This window comes from Panthera leo, chromosome B2, assembly GCF_018350215.1.
Source record: "Panthera leo isolate Ple1 chromosome B2, P.leo_Ple1_pat1.1, whole genome shotgun sequence".
NCBI classification, from domain to species: Eukaryota; Metazoa; Chordata; class Mammalia; order Carnivora; family Felidae; genus Panthera; species Panthera leo.
Window position 1 is genome coordinate 133589431 of NC_056683.1, and position 18956 is coordinate 133608386.

General features: G+C 46.6%; 1 protein-coding gene across 2 annotated transcripts in view; it reads left to right on the plus strand.

Annotated features, from left to right (window-relative positions):
• UST (uronyl 2-sulfotransferase) overlaps window positions 1–18956 on the plus strand; it is a 303266-nt gene that overhangs the window by 177177 nt on the left and 107133 nt on the right. For both annotated transcript variants that reach the window (XM_042940047.1, XM_042940048.1), the window contains one exon: window positions 8261–8340. In XM_042940047.1, the coding sequence (XP_042795981.1) occupies window positions 8261–8340 (80 nt within the window). The remainder of the gene's footprint in view (window positions 1–8260; window positions 8341–18956) is intronic.

Here is an 18956-nt window from a genome sequence, read left to right on the forward strand (position 1 = left end):
AAGACAGGAGAGTGATCGCCAACAGACTCATAACCATCTTCGTTAATGGTCTGACACTCTCTCAGAACATCAGTCTGAGTACAGCAAAGGTACACCCCAGGAACAGGATATAAGGATTCAGAATTATTTCATTCTTGTTGAAGAGGGGCAAAAATTGTTGGCGTGGGGGCCTAGGGAATGGAGAAAGAAAATAATTTCACAGTTTTATTTATGTTGGAGCTACTGAGAATTGCAAATTGGAAACAGCACTTACTACAAGCTAATTATTTTCCTTCATTATTTCATTTAATTCTTTTGGACCAAAAATGATATGACTGAGTGAGTATAATTCTTTATTTTATGGATGGGAAAATTAAGACAACCAGATTAAGTCACTTTCCAAATGTAACATAATAGAATGTCTGTGCTGTTTGGACTTGAACCTACGTCTTCCTGAATCCAAAGCCATTCTCCTAACACAGTGGTTTTCCACTCTGGCCGCACAGCAGAATCTCCAGCGGAACCTTTTGAAACATATAGTTGCAATGGCCCTTCTCCTGGAGATTGTGGGGTAGAGTCCAGAAAACTTTTTTTTTTTTTTTTTTAATGAAATAAATGTCACACAGGGTTAAGACTCCTGTCAAAACTATCGTGCAGCATTGTCCTCTAAGACACTGAAAAAAAAAATTTTTGAAGAAAATATCATGGTTAAATAAATTTAGGAAACGCTGCTCCCAGGTCCCCGTCTAGGAGATTTATAACAATTGTTCACATTTTAAAGACTGAGAATCCCTCCAGTTAAAGGCAAAGTTGACACTCTATTTATCTGGCTTTCCCCTAGAGTTTCCTAGCCTCAATTGACCAGGGGAGCCTTCATGAATGTTTGTAGCTGTCACATGCATCCCACAGAACACCAACTCACAGCTTGGAAAATGCTGGACTAACCTATTCACTTCTGTCAACCGTGCCAGGAAAGGCTACTATTTCACTATAAACTTCACATCTGCTTTGACGCTATTCAACAGCTATTCAGATGATCAAAACCTTGAAAAGTATTCAAAGAATTGAAGAGACAGAGACCCTGTGCCCATGTGCTCTAGATTGCTTTCGTCTCTTGGTCAAAACCAGAATTTCTTCACCATGTTTTAAACCTCCCTTTGCCTTTCTCTCACCAGTGCAAGTTCAAATCCTGACTGTGTCTGTGTAGAAGTGTAACTCCAAAATGGAAAACTCACCTAAAGAAACCATGGTGGCTTTGGAAATGGTCTAGAGGCCATGAGGGCTCCTCCTGGGTTTCCCTAGGGCAGGGGCATCTGGTCTCTCTGGGTTTTTTGTGTGTGTGTTTGTTTAATGTTTATTGTTGAAAGAGAGAGAGAAAGCAGGGGAGGGGCCGAGAGGACCCAAAGCAGGCTCTGTGCTGACTGCGACATTGGGGTTGGAACCCACAAACCCATGAGATCAGGCAGGACCTGAGCCAAAGTCGGATGCTTAACCAACCGAGCCACCCAGGTGCCCCTGGCCTCTCTGTTTTAACAAAGGTTCGCTCACTCCTTTATGGAGTCCGTCTCGCTATTGTTTCTTCATTTGTTTTGGTGAATACTTACTAAGGACTTACTAATAACACTGCACGTTAAGCGCCAGATGTTTGTGTACCTTATTTCTAATCCTTTAATTAACATCGTCAGGAAAGTATTATCGCCCCATTTTATAGGAAGGAGCAAGTGTTCAAGAAGAATGGGGGAGAATAAGACTCAAAAGTGAACCAGGGTCAGATCCTGGAGAACTTTGAATCCTAGGCTAAGGAGTTGGAACTTTATTCAGTGGGGAGCCATTAAATAAACAGTTCTTAACCATGACAGGCATCAAAATCTTCTGGGGAGCTTTTTCACGACACATGTTTCCTGGCCCTACTACAAACAGGTATTTGTATCTTTGAGGGGAAAAAAATTCCCAAAGAAGTCTTCATGCACAATTCTAGTGAAAAATCATGGCTTGAAAGGCTCTAATTATTAGAAACTTGTCTTTTTATTAAAGTGAGCACTCCACTAAGCAAGGAAAGTTCCTTTTTCACCTGAGGGTCTCTCAAACCTCCAAAGACATCACGCTTCCTCTGAAGTATTATCGAGTGGTGCCTCCTCAGAAGCCTGCACATTTATCCCTTGCTTGAAACCTGCTGGAAAAGTCTCCGTAGAACGACCCTCAAAGTTTTCTGACTTTATAGTAGCTGTGACCGTGTCCGCAGGCATCGGAGCTGCTCCAACCGGACCTCGGAATCAAACCAAGGAGATTAGCAGAGAATCAATCTGTCTCCAGGCCACAGGAAGGATGAACTCTGCAAACAAGGCCTTATCTTGGATTCCTACAGACAAAAGCCGAGTCCGCGAAATGGAAACTCAGTAGAAAGAAAAGGTAAAAAGGAGGTAGAAGCAACAAGGCCTGAAAAATTCAAATGTTTTCTCCTCCCCTTCCAATTGCAGTGGCGAGATCGACTCTGCTCTTCAGACCCACCCTCTTTGCCTTGTTCATGTCATTGCCCCCCCTGGTGGACGTATTCTTCATTGCAGGCATTTGTTGCCATGAGCTGAAGATGGGTAGACCATCCTGGCTGGAGCTAGACAGGCTTCTTCCCCACGCAGGAGGAAGAGGGGAAGATAACGGGAGCCTATAGCCATCCCCCCCACGCTTTGAGGTTAAAGGGCCACGGATTTCTCCCCTGAGCTGCTCCCTATTTAGCTTTGATGTGTGAAAAACATGTCTTTTCTTTCATGAAGATGTTTTCCAAATTATAGGGCGTCTAGTTACTCACAAGTGACACAAGGATTCAGACCTGACTCGGGTCAACACTCTGTCAATTACTGCTGACAAGTATTTTCTAAAGAAGTCGGGAGCAGAGTCTTTCACTCACTAGCTGTGCTGGTAGAACCACAGGTAAAGGTTTTCTGCTATACCATCCCACCAGTTAGATTGAAAACAAAGTTTAAAATTACTTCCTCGCAGATCGTCTGCATTATACATTCTGTTTGATTCTTGCCTTTTTTTTTTTTTTTAACCTCAGTTCTTTTTCATTCTCAGATGCGCTGTGATTCAACCTCTTCCTTTAGGTACATTCCATTCCATAGCTTCCCCCCCACCCCCCACCCCCCCAGTATTTTAAATTCATTCCTGTTCTTCTGAAAATGTACTGTTTTCCCACCAGGAACGTTAAAAAACATATCTTCTCTGATATTTTAATGCTTTTGTATTTAATTATTTTTAATCCTTTTCCACCTGTTGTAACTTTCTTTCAGTTTTTCAACACATCACAGGACGGATAGAAAAAGCACATCCCCATAAACCCTCTTTAGTCCCTGGAGTTATTTTGCTAACCGACCTCTTCCTCCCTTTGTAAAAAAAATTTTTTTTGATGTTTTTTTTATTTATTTTTGAGGCAGAGAGCAAGTGCGAGCTGGGGAGGGGCAGAGAGAGAGGGAGACAGGAACCGAAGTGGGCTCCATGCTGATGGCAGGGAGCCCGATAACGGGGCTCGAACTCACTAGCGATGAGATCATGACCTGAGCTGAAGTCAGACACTTAGCTGACTGAGCCACCCAGGCACCCCCCTCCTCCCTTTTAAGAGGTCATGTATAGATCAGAAAGCACTGGAAATGGTAGGAGATTGCAGCTTAGTGATAAAGAGCAGGATTCTTTGTGTCACACCGACTTGTGTTTGAATTCTGATGCCACCTTTTTCTAGCAGTGAGATCTTAAACAATTTACACAGCCCTTCTGTGCCTGAGTGTCTTAACCTGTAAAGTGTAGATAATACTACTTAACTTGTGGAGTTGTTTGAGGATGAATGGCAGCATGTGAAGAAAGAGCTTCTGGACACTGCAGAGCCCAGAAACCACCCAGGAAATGATAGTTTAGTGTTGCTGTGTCTTAGATGGTGTAACACCAGGGTGATGAGTGTATAGGTCTGTCCCAGAAAGGCTAGCTTCCATTGCCCGAGAGATAATTCTGTCTTCAGTGAGCTGTACGTTTCTTGACTCCAAAGAAGTTCTTCTGGAAGGGGTATCTTCATGCCATAAACAGTGATGGGGTATGTGTTCTGTGCTAGGCTTTCTGGGGGAGCAATTAGAGCCCAGCCTCGACCCTCAAGGAGCTTACAGTCTGGCTCAAAGACAGCACACAAACTCAACTATGATGTAACGTAAGAAAATGTATGTCCTGGAAAATCCTCAAAGCTCTGTGGGAGACCAACGAGGCAACAGCATTTCTAGCCAAAGATGTTCAAAACCAAACCCGTTTGCCCTGATTTCTGCAGCCAGACATGTTCCTGCCGCGCGTTCCCATCCCCACGAATGGGCACCAGCCTGTGTCCGAATCCGGCCAGGGCTCTGGGAAGCTCTCTTGACCACTCCCTCTCCTTCCCTTCTGCTGCCACCTGGCCACAGGCCTGAGGAAGATCCTTCTTAATGTCCCTAAACCTCCCCATCTGTCTTCACTTTCAGTGACTTCCTTCTGTGGTCCTCAACCCTCAGTACCTTTGAATCTACTGGAGGACTTGTTAAAACACAGATTGATGGGGTCCCTGAGTGCCTCAGTCAGTGAAGTGTTCAACTCTTGGTTTCGGCTCAGGTCATGATCTCACGGTTTGTGGCTTCGAGCCTGGTGTCAGGCTCTGTGCTGCCCGTGTAGAACCTGCTTGGGATTCTCTCTGCCCCTCCCATGCTTGTGCGTGTGCTTTCTCTCTCTTTCTCAAAATAAAGAAACGAACAAGAAATACCCCACACAGACTGATGGGCCCCACCCCCTAGAGTTTCTTCTAATTTGGTTGGTTGGGGTGGGGCCTGAGAATCTGCATCTCTAACAAGTTGCGACCCCAGTTGGTGCCGATGTTCCTGGTCTGGGGGCCACACCAGGAAGCACTATTTTAGTTCATGCCAGCGTCATTTCCTCTTGGGATTATTGCCCCGTCTTCCTAGCTAAGCTGTCTCTAACCCTTCCTTTCTTTACATTCTCCGCCCCGATCTCAGATCTGGAAAGAAAGCCCTTTCTGACTGTGGATTGCCCATAGCATAAAGATCAGAATCCCTCACATGGCCTGCAGGGCCCTCAATTACCCGCTCCTACCTTCCTCTCTAGTTGTTTCTACTGCCCTGCAGATCCCACAGCCGATGCCTGGCACACAGAACTCCTGGCAGTTTTAATATCCAGGTCATTTCGGGTTTTGTCCTTTGCATCTACTGTTTCCTCTGTCTGCAGTGCCACGGGTCCCTTTCTTCACTTGCTGACTCCTGTGAATCCTTGCCAACCACTCAGGAGTGCCTCCTTGAGGAAACACTAACTGTCCACCTACAGGCAGGGATAGGCCACTCACCTCTGTGCATTCTACCCCATGGTGGTTATCACATAATGGTACCTCCCTACCAGTCCAGCTTGCCGGCAAGACTCTGAGCTACCTGAGAGCAAGAACCCAATCTTTTATCCCTATAGCAACAGCCCCAAGCAGTACATTGCCTGACACAGAGTTGGAAATCAATCGATGTTGAATAAAAGGAGATCCGGGAAGGCTACTTTGAAAGAGGTAGGCATTTTAGCAGGATGTAAAAGGTGGTTAGGGTTTGGACCTGCAGAGAAAAGAGGAAGAACATTCCAGAAGAGGAAGCTTGAGCCTGCGCTTGGATATGGTCAAGCTTGGACACAGTATAAGGAAGGACCAAGGAGAGGTCTTGTTTGTCTGGCCACAGGACACCTTAAATGCCATTTGAGGGTTATAGTAAAGGTAAAATCAACGTAACTCAGCAAGTGACTAAATACGAGTGTCAGGAAAGACCCAGATCAAAAGTGAAATGGTATGGACACCATACCATTAGCCAGGTATGGATGAATGGAGAGTACCATCAGCCAGGACCACACTCTGCAGAGATGCCGTAAGCTGGATAAGGAGTAAAGATGGACGAGGACCGAGAGTGTGGTCCGGGTCATCGTGGATTTGGGGACACCATTAGGACACACTCCACTGTCTTGTCTTTCTGTGTCTTCTCACCTCAATGATGTCTTGATCTCAAGGGCCTCCAAAGCCTAGTAAGTACTCCATAAATGCTGAGTGAATGAATGATAAATGAATGTAGGCAATGGAATCAGAATAAAGGCCAGCAGTGGCCTCGCATGAGCCAAGGAAAAGGACAGGTGGTTTCTGAGACGATTTTAGGTAGTGCCATTATCACTCGTGATGCCACCCGTGCAGATAAGACTCGGGCCAGAGAAACGGCAGGCCGCTGGCAACCGTGGAGGTCCAGGACGAAACTCCGGGGAAGGGCAGCAGGGGCACAGGAGACCACTGCCTGCCTTTAGACCTAGGGAAAGTCTTAGCATTCGTGGAGACAAAGCAAAGGATGCCTTGACCATAGTGCCTTACACCCGTGCTTGCGGGGCTTCGTACGTGGTTTCGCTGTTGTGTGCAGCAATGGAGCGTGTGAGAGCTGGATATACTCTCCGACTTCGGTGTACCGATGCACTAAACATGAGCATTAGTACTTCTCGCCTACGTTTAAGGGTATGTCTAGAAAGAGTGACGCGCTGTCACCGCGAATCCGTTTCTCCTTGTGAAATAGACAGCTTTAGGACTATTACGACACTGTTCTCCAAATCGAACCACTACAGCTCTTCCATTAAATTGAACACATTGGCATGCGTTTACAGGATATATTAAGATGCTGAATAGGTGAAAGAAACAGTTGCCCTTCTGACCTGTTCTTCCAGTCTTCCTGTACGATACGAGGGGCTCTCTCGTATTACTTTCATGTGTGCAGAGAAATACTTGAATCAAAATAATCTAGAGATTAAAGCATTATGTGGTCTTCGCGTTAAGCACGTTTAACGTAGAGTTATGTTTCTAAGCAAACGGAAGTCTTCGGTTGTGCTTCCAAATCTGTAATTCTATTTGTTAGATCCATCAAAAATGAAAATTTATGTGACCCAGCAGGAAGTTCTGTTGCCAAAAACAGGTGCTGGGACATGCAGGGGGTGTGTGGAGGAAGGGAGTGGTGCACAGAATAAACAACAGATAAAGAAGCAGGGTTCAGTTTCCTTTTATACTCAAGCTTGGGGACAGGCAGATCATTATTTACCCAGGCGTGCCACTGATGAACCGTGTACGAGGTTAGGAGGTGCCAGTCATTTACCTTTAAAATTCAATTTCATTTCTTCAAACAGTCGTTGTGAGCCTGAATATCTAATTAAAGGCTTTAGACACTGAGATCCTGCTGTAACAATCTAAAATGCAGGTAGTAGGGGGAGTTAATTCATTCAATAAATATTTGTTGAGCATTTATTTATGACGTGAGCCCTGTGCCGGACATGAGGGAACCAGGCAGATTCAGGTTTTCTGTCCGGCTCGACCCAAACCTGGAGTTCTAAACTCTGATTTTATTGTGGTTATTGCTACTGTGGCTAACACATGAACGACCGCCTTTGTTTCCAGTGTTCTACGTGGACTGTTTCCGAAGAGGTAATGTACATCCAAAGTGGCAATTTTCAGTGTGCTTTAAAAAAAATTCCACTGTGTGTCAGTATTGATGGGGCCAATTCGAAAATCTAAGGAAAGTGGAATTCAGGAAGTCAGGGAGTCAGAAGAATGCTTGGAATTTCTAACAGATTTTACTAAACATTTTCCGTATCATGACATGTTCCAGAAGACCGTAAACGTTAGTTTAGACAAATATAAACTCCTCTTCGCCTTGCTGATAACTGCAAATAAATACTTCAGATGACCACCCACCAGAAAACCAAGAAGTTTTGGGTGTTTTGTGTGTTCCCTATAAAATACTTGCTTTGTACATTCTTGGAATCAAAAAGGAACATCGTAAGGTATTGCCTCATTTTGTTCTCGCTTTTAAATTCTGCAGACCTGGCTTCAAATATTTCTGTATATCTCAAGAATGTAATTCTAGAAATTTAAAATGATGTTTAACCTCTTGCCTTGTTTTGACTCCCAAAGAAGGGGCATAGAGACATTTTTTTACTTGCATTTCAGTACAGCCACACTGAATTCTCAAGTTAAAATGACTTAACCTGTCACATTGTTTTTGTGGTAGCGATCAACTAAATTAAATACAAGACTATCGATTTCAGCAAGAAGCCTAATGTAAAGTTCACAACTGTTGCACAAAACACAGCTGTTTGGCCCTGGTCCAAGTGGTAATAAGTGAGGACAAAGGAGTAGGGAAGATAACCTTTAGCTTAATATAGTTCGGTAAATTAGATCCTATATATGCTAATTTTGTACTTTTTTTAATAGATGGAACTGATTAAAAATATAAGTACTGCCGAACAGCCCTATTTATTCACTCGACATGTTCATTTCCTCAACTTCTCAAGGTAAGATATTTTCCAGCTTAATGGTTCTTTCACTTCTTTTTAGCACTTAAACTCCTTCTAACGAACAATTATTTTAAAATCCACCTTCGTTTTCAAAGTAGTGTAATTGCCCTTGAAAGGACTTTTTTTTTAATCCATTTATTTTGGCTGTGGAGGGATCCAAATGTGAAATATTTGGACAGAAGCTTCAGTTCTTTCTAGAATACTAATCTTAAATCTTTTGAAGACTTGAAATAATTTGAATGCACAGCCATTTGACGTGACAGTTGTGATTTCTTAACGATGTTTATATATTTTTGAGAGAAAGAGAGAGAGCACAAGGGAGGGGCAGAGAGAGAGAGAGAGGGAGACCGAGGATCCCAAGCAGGCTCTGCACTGACAGGAGACAGTCCGACACGGGGCTCGAACTCACGAACCGTGAGATCATGACCTGAGCCGAAGTCGGACGCTTCACTGAGCCACCCAGGCACTCCCCATAGTTGTGTTTTAAAGAAAAAACTCGGCTAGGTGCTAAAACAAACAAACTCAGAGGCAAGGGATAGGTGTTTCGACAGATATTTCATTGCACATTTTTGTACCATGTGAACCCACACGGGACTCGGCATAACTTAGTTGAGGAGTGATGTGTATTTTATCGGATCTAAGTGCTAGTACTGGCCTCTCCGTACCTTTTTCATATTGCATTTGATTATTCTAAATCTTGCATATTTGATGCTGGTGGGGGTATTTTAGAAATCTGGTTTTTTCTTCAGCTGCAGATAATCATGCAGATCTTCAAATTTACGTTGTGAGACTCTTGATCTGTTCAGTTGCTAACTCCCAAGTTCTGGGCACTCTCTTCCGCCGTTAGCCCGGGTCCCCTGTCACTGCGCTTTACTGCAAACCGGTGGCTCTCAGATTCCTCCTCTCCATGGGCTGGCCCGCGTCTGTGCTCACAGTTGGTTTCCGCTGACAGAGCACGGGGTCCGGGGGCAGATCCGCTCCACAGCCCGGGGACCCCTGGGCCTCCCTTATCCTCTCACAGGCACTTCCCTTACTGCTGCAGCTCCCGCGGGGATATAGGACCTCGCAGGTCTGCACCAAGAGGCCTTGCTGGCTGATGCTGGCCTAACGCCCCGCTGGGCCAGGCACCCAGGGAGGCTGGCGCTCAGGGAAAGACAGGGCTCTGCCTGAGTGTTAGCTGCTTCCGAGTTCACACCTGAGCTGCCTGGTTCAGCTTCCCTGCCATGGGATGCCTACCTGTCTAGGGGGTGGGAGCTTTTAGCCTTCAAAGGGCTGTTGCACCAGGCCCTGCCATGCACCAGGCCCTGTGCAAATCAAGTGAGATTCAGCAGAGCAAGTTATGTAGCAAGTTACCTAGCGGCAAAGAGCAGGCGCTGCCTTATATTTAAAAGTAAGCTCTCCCTGCGATTTCCCCGCCTCCCTGCTACCCAGAGTTCCCTTGGATGGTGAATAGGCATATAGGACACTGCCGATCAGCCTCCGCGACCCAGTAGCCTGAGCGTGTTTCCCACCACATTTGTAGAGTGGCCTGGTACTGGATTGTCTGGGGTATGCGCCCTGCCTCTCACTTCCAGCGGCCGAGAACACATAACGGGACGTAACTAGACAACGAGGTCATGTTAGCTATCAGGCATTGCATTTTACGACTTGCAAAGAGCAGAGCACGCCCACCCCCGCGCCTTGCTTTTCTGGTGAGCTTCCTTCCGTGTCACCCCTGATGTCCTCTAACCTTTGATTTAACTCTTCTTGCTTCAGGGGTCAGGTTTTTACAACCAAAACAAATTGCAATGCAACAGATTTTAATACTTGACCCAGGCCAGTGTAAAGTTCTAATGATAAGCCAAAGCCAGTACCTTAATTGGGTCAGCAAAACTGAGCACAGCATGGTAACCACGTCTTATCATGGCCTCTACTACTAAATACATGTCCAACAGGCACCTGGGTGGCTCAGTTGGTTGAGCATCTGACTTTGGCCCAGGTCATGATCTCACAGTTTGTGAGTTTGAGTCCCACAGCAGGCTCTCTGCTGTCAGCGCAGAGCCCGCTAAGATCCTCTGTTCCCCCTCTCTCTTCCCCTCCCCCACTCATGCTCTCTCTCAAAAATAAACATTTAAAAAACAATAAACGCAACATACATACATACATGTCCAAGAGTTTAGTCTTGATTAATTTAATCATGGAAGAAAAAAATTGATAAACACCTTTGAGAAGACAGCACGTCGCCAGAAACCAGTGTTGGCCTGGCCGCCAGGACCTCTGGCTGTCAGACCTTCCCAATGACCATGACTCTGGGCTAGCAGTTTCACCTCTGGGTGGGGATGGGAGGTCTCTGTTTTCCCATCTATGAAATAGGAACAGTTTCTGCCCACTCCTGCCTTGTAGGGATGCTCCAAACACAGGAATGAAGGAAAGCCCTTCAACTTTTTTGAGGGGAGGATATTACATACGTGCAAAGTGGAGTTTATATTTTTACGGGGAAATAATTTTATCTTAAATAAGATAAATCCAGATATATACTGACTTGCTTATGCACGCTTAAAAAAACATGTACCAAAATAGATCATTCTTTTTTTTTTTAATTTTTTTAACGTTTATTTATTTTTGAGACAGAGAGAGACAGAGCATGAACGGGGGAGGGTTAGAGAGAGGGAGACACAGAATCTGAAACAGGCTCCGGGCTCTGAGCTGTCAGCACAGAGCCCGACGCGGGGCTCAAACTCATGGACCGTGAGATCATGACCTGAGCCGAAGTCGGACGCTTAACCGACCAAGCCACCCAGGCGCCCCAGATCATTCTTTTTTTTAACATATTTTTTAAGTTTTTTAAAATTAATTTTGAGAGAGAGAGAGAGCGCAAGTGGGGAGGGGCAGAGAGAGAGAGAGAGAGAGAGAGAATCCCAAGCAGTCTCCACACCGGTGCAGGGCTTGAACTCACGAACTGCAAGATCATGACCTGAGCTAAAACCAAGAGGCAGACCACCTAATTGACTGAGCCACTCAGGCGCCCCCAAAATAGATCATTCTTAACAAAGTGTAGCAATTTATACTTGAGCAAGACTGAAACACGTACTCCTGTTTTCCTTACGGAGGAGATTGTTCTAAGTAATCTTTCCTGTGGTATATGCCAATAATCTTTTTTGCCTCGTACTTTCCTATTAATTCTCATCTGGCATCCCTGCATAACTTGTGATTTTTTTTTCCATCCAGGTTGTGTGTCTATTTGTGTATTAGAAATGACGCGTTCCTATGTCTCTGGCAACCGTTCGGCCCTAGGGTAACTACAAACTACCTTTGTAGTTTCTCGTCGAAGTGGTTTGTGAGAGCGTTCTGCCGCCTCTAGTTTTAGCATATGTGCTGCCGAAGCGAGCACATCGTTCTGCCGCTGCTGAAAGACACCTGTACAGTGTTGCCAGTTGGCACTCAAGAGGCATTGCCGTCGAAGCCTCTTTCTGAGCCGACGGCCGAGTTCCCGAGCAGCCTCGCGGTGTCTCCCGAGATACCTTGAGGAGAGGGCCCGGCTCGTGCTGACTTCTCCACCTTCCATTCCATTTTGTTCAGTCAAACACGTGTTTTGCCGGGCACCCTCTATGTCCTGTTCACTGCTGGAGGACCGGGGCTTCCACAATGAACTAGAAATGCTTTCGCTGCTTTAGGGCAAGCGTCTGTTCTTCTTCCATCGAGGAAGGATTGGCAGCAAAGTGTGATGGGCTTTAGGAGAGAGAGTGGCAGTCTCTCCCACAGGGGAGGCGGGACCCTCCCTCCCTGAGGGAGGAAGAGTGGGAGGGCCTTCCAGAACAGGAGCCCTTGCCTCTGGGATATGAGGGACGGGTCAGCGTTAGACAAAAGGGAAGGGCACTGGCGGCACAGGGACCAGCATGAGCTAAAACCGGACAAAGAGAGGGACCAAGAGGAATCCGTAGATGGGAGCCCCAAGGGTGAGCACAGCAAAAATGGCTGGCAGTCAAGAGTTCTAAGCAGGAAAAAAGAGAGACTGGCCTGAGCAGCTCTGCTCCTTTTAAAAAGCCCACGCTATCTGCGGAAGCGATCATGTCCTCTCCTGCCACCCCACACGCACAAGGCGGCGGGGTGGGGAGGGGAAGAGGGGTGCCCAGGTACAAGACCTCCATATATACGGGCATACAGAGCAAGCCCCCCAGTATACAATTAACAGAAAAACAACTAAGTGGGAACTTGTTAAGAGGGCTTTCCCGTGCTTTTAAAAAATGACTTCCATATTTTGAATTGTAAGGCAAAGAGATAATTGAGCTACTCTTAAGAAACCTACCACGATCGTTGCTGACAGCCGTATGGTTGGCTCGTTTCAAGATAATGAGGTCATTAAGAGAAAAATTGATAGTGCAGCTTAATATTCTTTGTTGATATTTCGTTTCTAGTCTTCCTGACATTCTTAACATGCAGCAAGACACTTCCTGGTGAGCAGAACATAAGAATGGAAGTCACCTCTCTCCCCACACCTCGTGCACACAAATGTTCTGAACTTCTGAAGCGTACGGCATTATCCCAGGACGAATTGCCTTTATTTCTTTTTTTTCCCCATTAACTATGGCATCCTTATCTTGAAATATAGATCCTCTCCTGTGAGCTCTTGGTGATTAGATAGCCGAGCTGCTTCATTTATTCATCATCTAGGCATCTTGCTCTGTTCCTTCTGTTCCCTATTTTTAGACCTAAAAGGACCATTTCACGATACCCAGTTTTATTAATTCAACCATAGAAAGCAGTAGTTATCAGACCAAACTGATGTTTCCATCGTTGCTTCGGGGAAGGCTTCCCGCCAGAGGAGATAAACACTCCAAACTCAGCAGAAATTTCAGGCCAGTTGGGATCTGTGAGGGTTTCCACTAGACCACTCCCTCATACAGTTTTTGAACTGCTTAAACATTTGGTCCGGACACATGTCTTCCAACTGGACTACCTGGAGAATTGAGTCAAAAATGATCTTGGCCTAAAAGATGCCCTTCTTTGTTGTGATGATTTAGGAGGACTTTTACTATTTGTGTACTGCCATCTAATGTGTCCATTCCCGGTTGTTGAACTAACCGAGAGAATGATAATTTTTGACAAATGTCAGCCTTTCCGCATGAACGGCATCTCCTCAGGTGCGGCTTAGATCCACACGCTGAAAGACCGTGACAGACAATTCAATTCATCTTCCCCTTGCCCCCACTGTTTGTTTGCAAGGGTTTTGGGGGGCTTGAGGGGGCAGTAACTTTCCAACCTGTGCCCCCCGCCCCCCACCGCCACTCAACTCCCAACTTGTGTCTTGCAGGGAAGACATGAGGAAGTTACGTGTCAGAGCAAGGTGCTGTCAGAATAGTCCAAGCGAATTACAGGCTAGATCAGTACGCTAAACCATTTCAAACTACCACGTCTCAGAGCCCTTTTTTCACGGGATTCTTCATTTCTCATTCATGACTCCCTCGCCCTCCTTCACTTCTTCTGTTTCCTTATTTATCGCAGATGCTGGCTCCCACGCCAACACTAACTCACAAAAGCAAAATATTTAAAAATAAATCAGTCACTCAAGAAGCAGGCAGGGTGTGATGTTCGAGGAGCAGCGTTTTGGACACTTTCTCTCTTCCCTTAAAGAAGCCTTAATTACTGGCGTGAACAAAGGCTGCCCTCTGATGGCACTATTTAACAAAACAAATCCAGCCTTACTAATTCCATAATTCCGTCTGGTTTCCACAGCTTGTTTCTGAATGTTGACTTGGTTTTCGCTGTCATTGGCAAAACCACCCACTTTCAGGCCGTGCCCTGCAAATCTTTTGTAACGGTGACAGGAAGCTCCACCTGTGAAGAGGGCTTCCGGGTAACAGCTGAGATCAACAGCTGCTGAACGCTGTCTTTCCCTCCTGAAGCTTGATTTCATCCTGTTGGAACACCGCTGGACTAATCTTGGGAAAATGGCGCTCTCTTCTCACTTTCCCCTTCCCCTGAGCGGATGGCGCTGGTCAGGGGACACATAAGCCCACGTGCTTTGTTGGCCCGTCGGAGATTAGTGTCCTCGGGACTTTTCCCTGAGCCCGCCTCACTGCCTGCTACGAACAACCTTCCCTCTCGTGGAGTCCCCTTGGCTCCAAGCAGGAGCCCTCACTCCAGTGTCCCAGCCGGCCCTCCCTTCACCCACATTTGTCCCCACTCAGCATCCCCCTCTCTTCCCTCAGGACACGCCACAGAGCCGAGGAGGCTCAGTCTTCTCTGCTTGTGTTTCGTGAAGTGACGTCCTCTCCCTGGTGGCGGGGACCAAAGTGCCCCCGTCTCGGGTTTGGGAGGATACTCGGTGGCCCTTTGGCCCCATTCCAACGAAGGACCAGCAAATAAGCGTCCCTCCCTCCCTCCTCCTGTGGGCAGCTCCTCAGCCTGCCCCCCAAACAATCACAGCCTTTTCCATGATGGCCTTTCTGTCACTTCAAAGTGTCTCTTCCCCAGGGATCAAAGCCGGGCTTCTAGCCACGGGGTACTTACCATCTTTGAATGTTAGGTAACAGCACAGGGGATAACCCCTACTTTTAGGCCAGAGGTGAGAAGAAGATACACTTTCAGTAGAATGGAAATTGCCAGCGGCCAAGTGGAGGGTCACACAGAGCTCGGGTTTGGGATGAGGAGAATGTTCTGGAGATGGCTGTATACATAAAATGTTTCCGTTATGTATATTTTACCATAATTTAAACAAACACAAAAAAAAGAAGACATACTTTCAAAAAAATGTTCCCAGCCCTAGCAAATTCTACCATAACGGGAGGACAACACAATCTTAATTCCCCAGAACAACTGGGGTCATAAGTCTTGCTGTTTACTATGTGCAGTAATATTCTAGGCAGAATATCACCAGCAAGTTGATGAAAGTATGCCTAAAATTCTTGCCCACCTGCTTTGCTTTGCGTAGCTATTGGGGAGGTGGCCAATGCTGCGGGTTGACTGATTAAGGCAGCAGTGGGGGGCAGATACGGAAGAACATCCTCAGAATGAGATATTTAGGAATTCATGGGAAAAAAGTGAGAGCCATGCAGTTATCATTTCTCGAGAATTACATTCTGCCTTGGGTCTTCATCTTCTCATCAAAACACAAAAATGAAAAGAATATGGTAAATTTGCAGAGGGTCGGAAGGAGACCCACAGGGGGTGATTGAAGAGTTGATACATATGGTGTATGAACAGAAGTCAAAGAGTGGAAATGCCTGCTATTTTAGGATGACTTAAAAGAGAGCTTCACATATGCAGTAGCTGTTGTGGTGACCAAGGGACAAGAGCGTGGGTTGTTAAGTGAAAAACAAAATATGGCCCGCCTCCTCTGCTCTAGGATGTTTGCACAATGCAGAACCTTTCCTCAGTTGTGGTCAGCACAATTTTTTAGAGCTTCATAAAGGCCAAATTAGTAGTGCAGATTAAAAAATAAAAGGAAATAAGTCTGAAGACAACTGCCAAAGGAATTTTCAAGAAGAAACATGCACAAAAGAATTTACAGGATTTAAAATTGAAGCCGAAGAGGCTAAAAGTTGTAAAAACAAACAAACCAACGAAAACAAACAAACAAACAAAAACACCGGCCACAAACAAAAAGAGAAGCTAATTCTTTATGTCGAGGGGATGAACAAAAGGAAGTCTGGATAAAAGAAGACTGGGAATTTTGGCTGGTATACCAAAGACCTCAGCTGTCAGGTTGGCCAATAGGATGGACTTCACCGGGAGGCTCTGGAAGTCTTCTCTTCAGGGTTGAAAACGTAAGGCAGAGTGTTGCGTGGCCTGAGATTGGGTGGGCGTGCAAAGCCTTCTGTTTCTGGCACAGATCAGCAGCCCTACGTTCAGGAGACTGGGAGACCTTCTAAGGGTGACCAGGAATTCTGATTAGGACCAAACATTGCAGGAGAAGGAGAAACTCATCTCGAGAGAGGATGGGTTGAGGGGGGGAAACTTGTTTCCCTGGGAAGCGTGGGTGGTATTCTGGCCTCTTTGGTGTAACTGACGTGCCACCCCAGTTTTACCAGTTTGGGGGGGAGCTCTGTCCTAGACAAAGGAGCGGGCTGGCAGCCTGAAACCATTATTACTGTTGACTTCTGGAATGGGGGAGATCTCTATCAGATGTCTCTCTACAGTTAGAAATTTCGAGAGAGTGGCTATTATATTATCTGATACTTAATAAATTCCTAAACCATCTAAAACTTCTGTTTTGGAAAGTTTCCTGGAAACCTTGCATTGGGCTGCCGCGTGCAACTCAGAGCACGTCACCCACGTCCAAGAAGCCTTGTCAGTCTGCAGCCTTCGGGGGGAGATGGCAGCGGCCAGACTGAGGGCCCTCTCACAGTGGGAAGCCGTGCCTTGCTTCACAGGATTGGGCACTTCTGCTAATTCTCGGTAACAGTCATTCTTCACATGAAGACAGACTACAGTTGAGGTTTCTGGAAAGCGTGATGCGATTGCGGAGGGCCTCCCGGCATTCACATCTGGGACGCATGCTTCGTCTTCCTAACCCGTAGCTTTATTACTTTAGTTGCTGCTTATCGTAGGTACGAAACTCAATTTAATTAAAAAGAGGAAGATACCTCCAGGACGATAGGGGTGAGCTGGTTTGGCACAGCTGACTTGTGAGATGAGTTGGTTCCCATGCGCCTCCAGCTGCGTGAACGTCACCTTGTGTCCATACAAGACTCGTACTGGCACGGCTAACCCTGGTTAACTTTCCCGTGGGGAGTGGTCAAGGAGTCCAGAATATCATTCACGCAGCCTGGTGCCTGAAAGTCCACCACTAGACAGTCATTTCTTTTCGTACCTTTGGATTCCTCTTTCTGAAGCTTCTCGTTAAAAATGCAAATAGATGGGGGCCCCTGCGTGGCTCGGTCAGTTAAGCGTCTGACTTTGACCCAGGTCATGATCTCAGGGTTCGTGGGTTCGAACCCCATATTGGGCTCTGTGCTGACAGCTCGGAGCCTGGAGCCTGCTTCGGATTCTGTGTCTCCCTCTCTCTGCCCCTCCCCTGCTCGCGCTCTGTCTCTGTCTCTCTCAAAAATAAACATTACAAATTTTTTTTTAAAATAATAAAAAAATAAAAATAAAAATGCAAATGGGGCGCCTGGATGGCTCAGTCGGTTGAGCATCCGACTTCGGCTCAGGTCACGATCTCACGGCTCGTGAGTTCGAGCCCCGCATCGGGCTCTGTGCTGACAGCTCAGGGCCTGGAGCCTGCTTCAGGTCCTGTGTCTCCCTCTCTCTCTGTCCCTCCCCTGCTTGCACTCTGTCTCTCTCTGTCCCTCACAAATGAATAAATGTTAAAAACATTTTTTAGATAAAAATACAAATAGACCTAGGACCTTATGTGAGTTAATACACGACAAAAGATGGGTGACCTGGTATGTCGACTTTCATCTATAGCAGAGGCCTGTGATATCAGCAGAAGCCTGTAAACTTAGAAGCATACACCCAGGCATTCAAGTCTTCACTGGCTGAGCACCTACTGTGTGGCTCACACTGTGCTAAGTGGCATCGTTGCCGGCTCCAGGAGCGTAGGCTGACGGGAGAGGCAGACCTACACGGACAGTGCTGGACAGAAGGACGGACACGGGATGGGGCAGAACTGCTGAAGGATGTGACTGTGATTCTGGGCTGGCTTTTGCAAGGTCACAGAGTCTGCCAGCCGGGGAGTCGTGAGACGGGGTCTCGTCAGTTTGTTTTCTCTGTGCTCCTTCTGACCCCTGATGGAATGTCCAGGCATCCTCATCAGAAGGCCACAGGGTCACAGGGTAAAAGGACCCTGAGGGTCTGCCTGCGGGTCCCCAGAAGGTCCCCAGAGCGAGACCTGTGCCCAGAGCCTGGAGTGTTCTCCCAGGCTCCCCAGGGCCATTGTGTGCAGGCCGGTCAAAGAAAAAGGGGAGAAGCCTTAAGAAAAACTCAGCCAACCTGATCGTTTTGCCTCAGGGAGGCCTTGCCCTCAGGCTAGCGTTCAGAGCATTTACCCAATACCTTTGTGGAAGGCATTAAAATGAAACACCTAGATACTCGTTTTATTTTTATCTAAAACCACCTGCCTCCATTTAAGGATAATTACATAGATTTTTGTTGTGCTCATAATGCCCCCTTACGTTATTACTTTTCTCAACTCTGGAATCTTCTTTCCATGGTTCAGAGCACAGATTCTGGAGCCAGACCTGCCTGGGTTCACATCCCGGCTCAGCCACAAATTACTCACCCCCTCCCTGCCCCAGGTGCCGATGGGGACGGTTGTGGTTCCTACTCCATGGAGACGTTGTGAGTCTTCTGTGAGGTGTTCACGAAAGGCTTACAAGAAGGTGATTTAATAAATGTTGAGTGTGTTTAATAAACGTTGGCTAATGTCACCCACTTCCTGCAGAGCACCTGCCCTGAGACTGTTGGAATCAGAACATAGAAGAAGCACCATCTCACCCAGCGAGGCAATCGGGATTGATCACACGTTCCATGAGGGGCAGCCACCTGCCAGTGTGTCTGTGCCAGACGCTGGGAATACAAAACCCACCACCGCGTGCCCCCACCCTCAGGAACCCACAGCCCAGGGAGAAAACGAGACCATGTCCACACCTCCCTGCTGACAAATCCAGTCGTTTGCCTGGTGCTGGCCA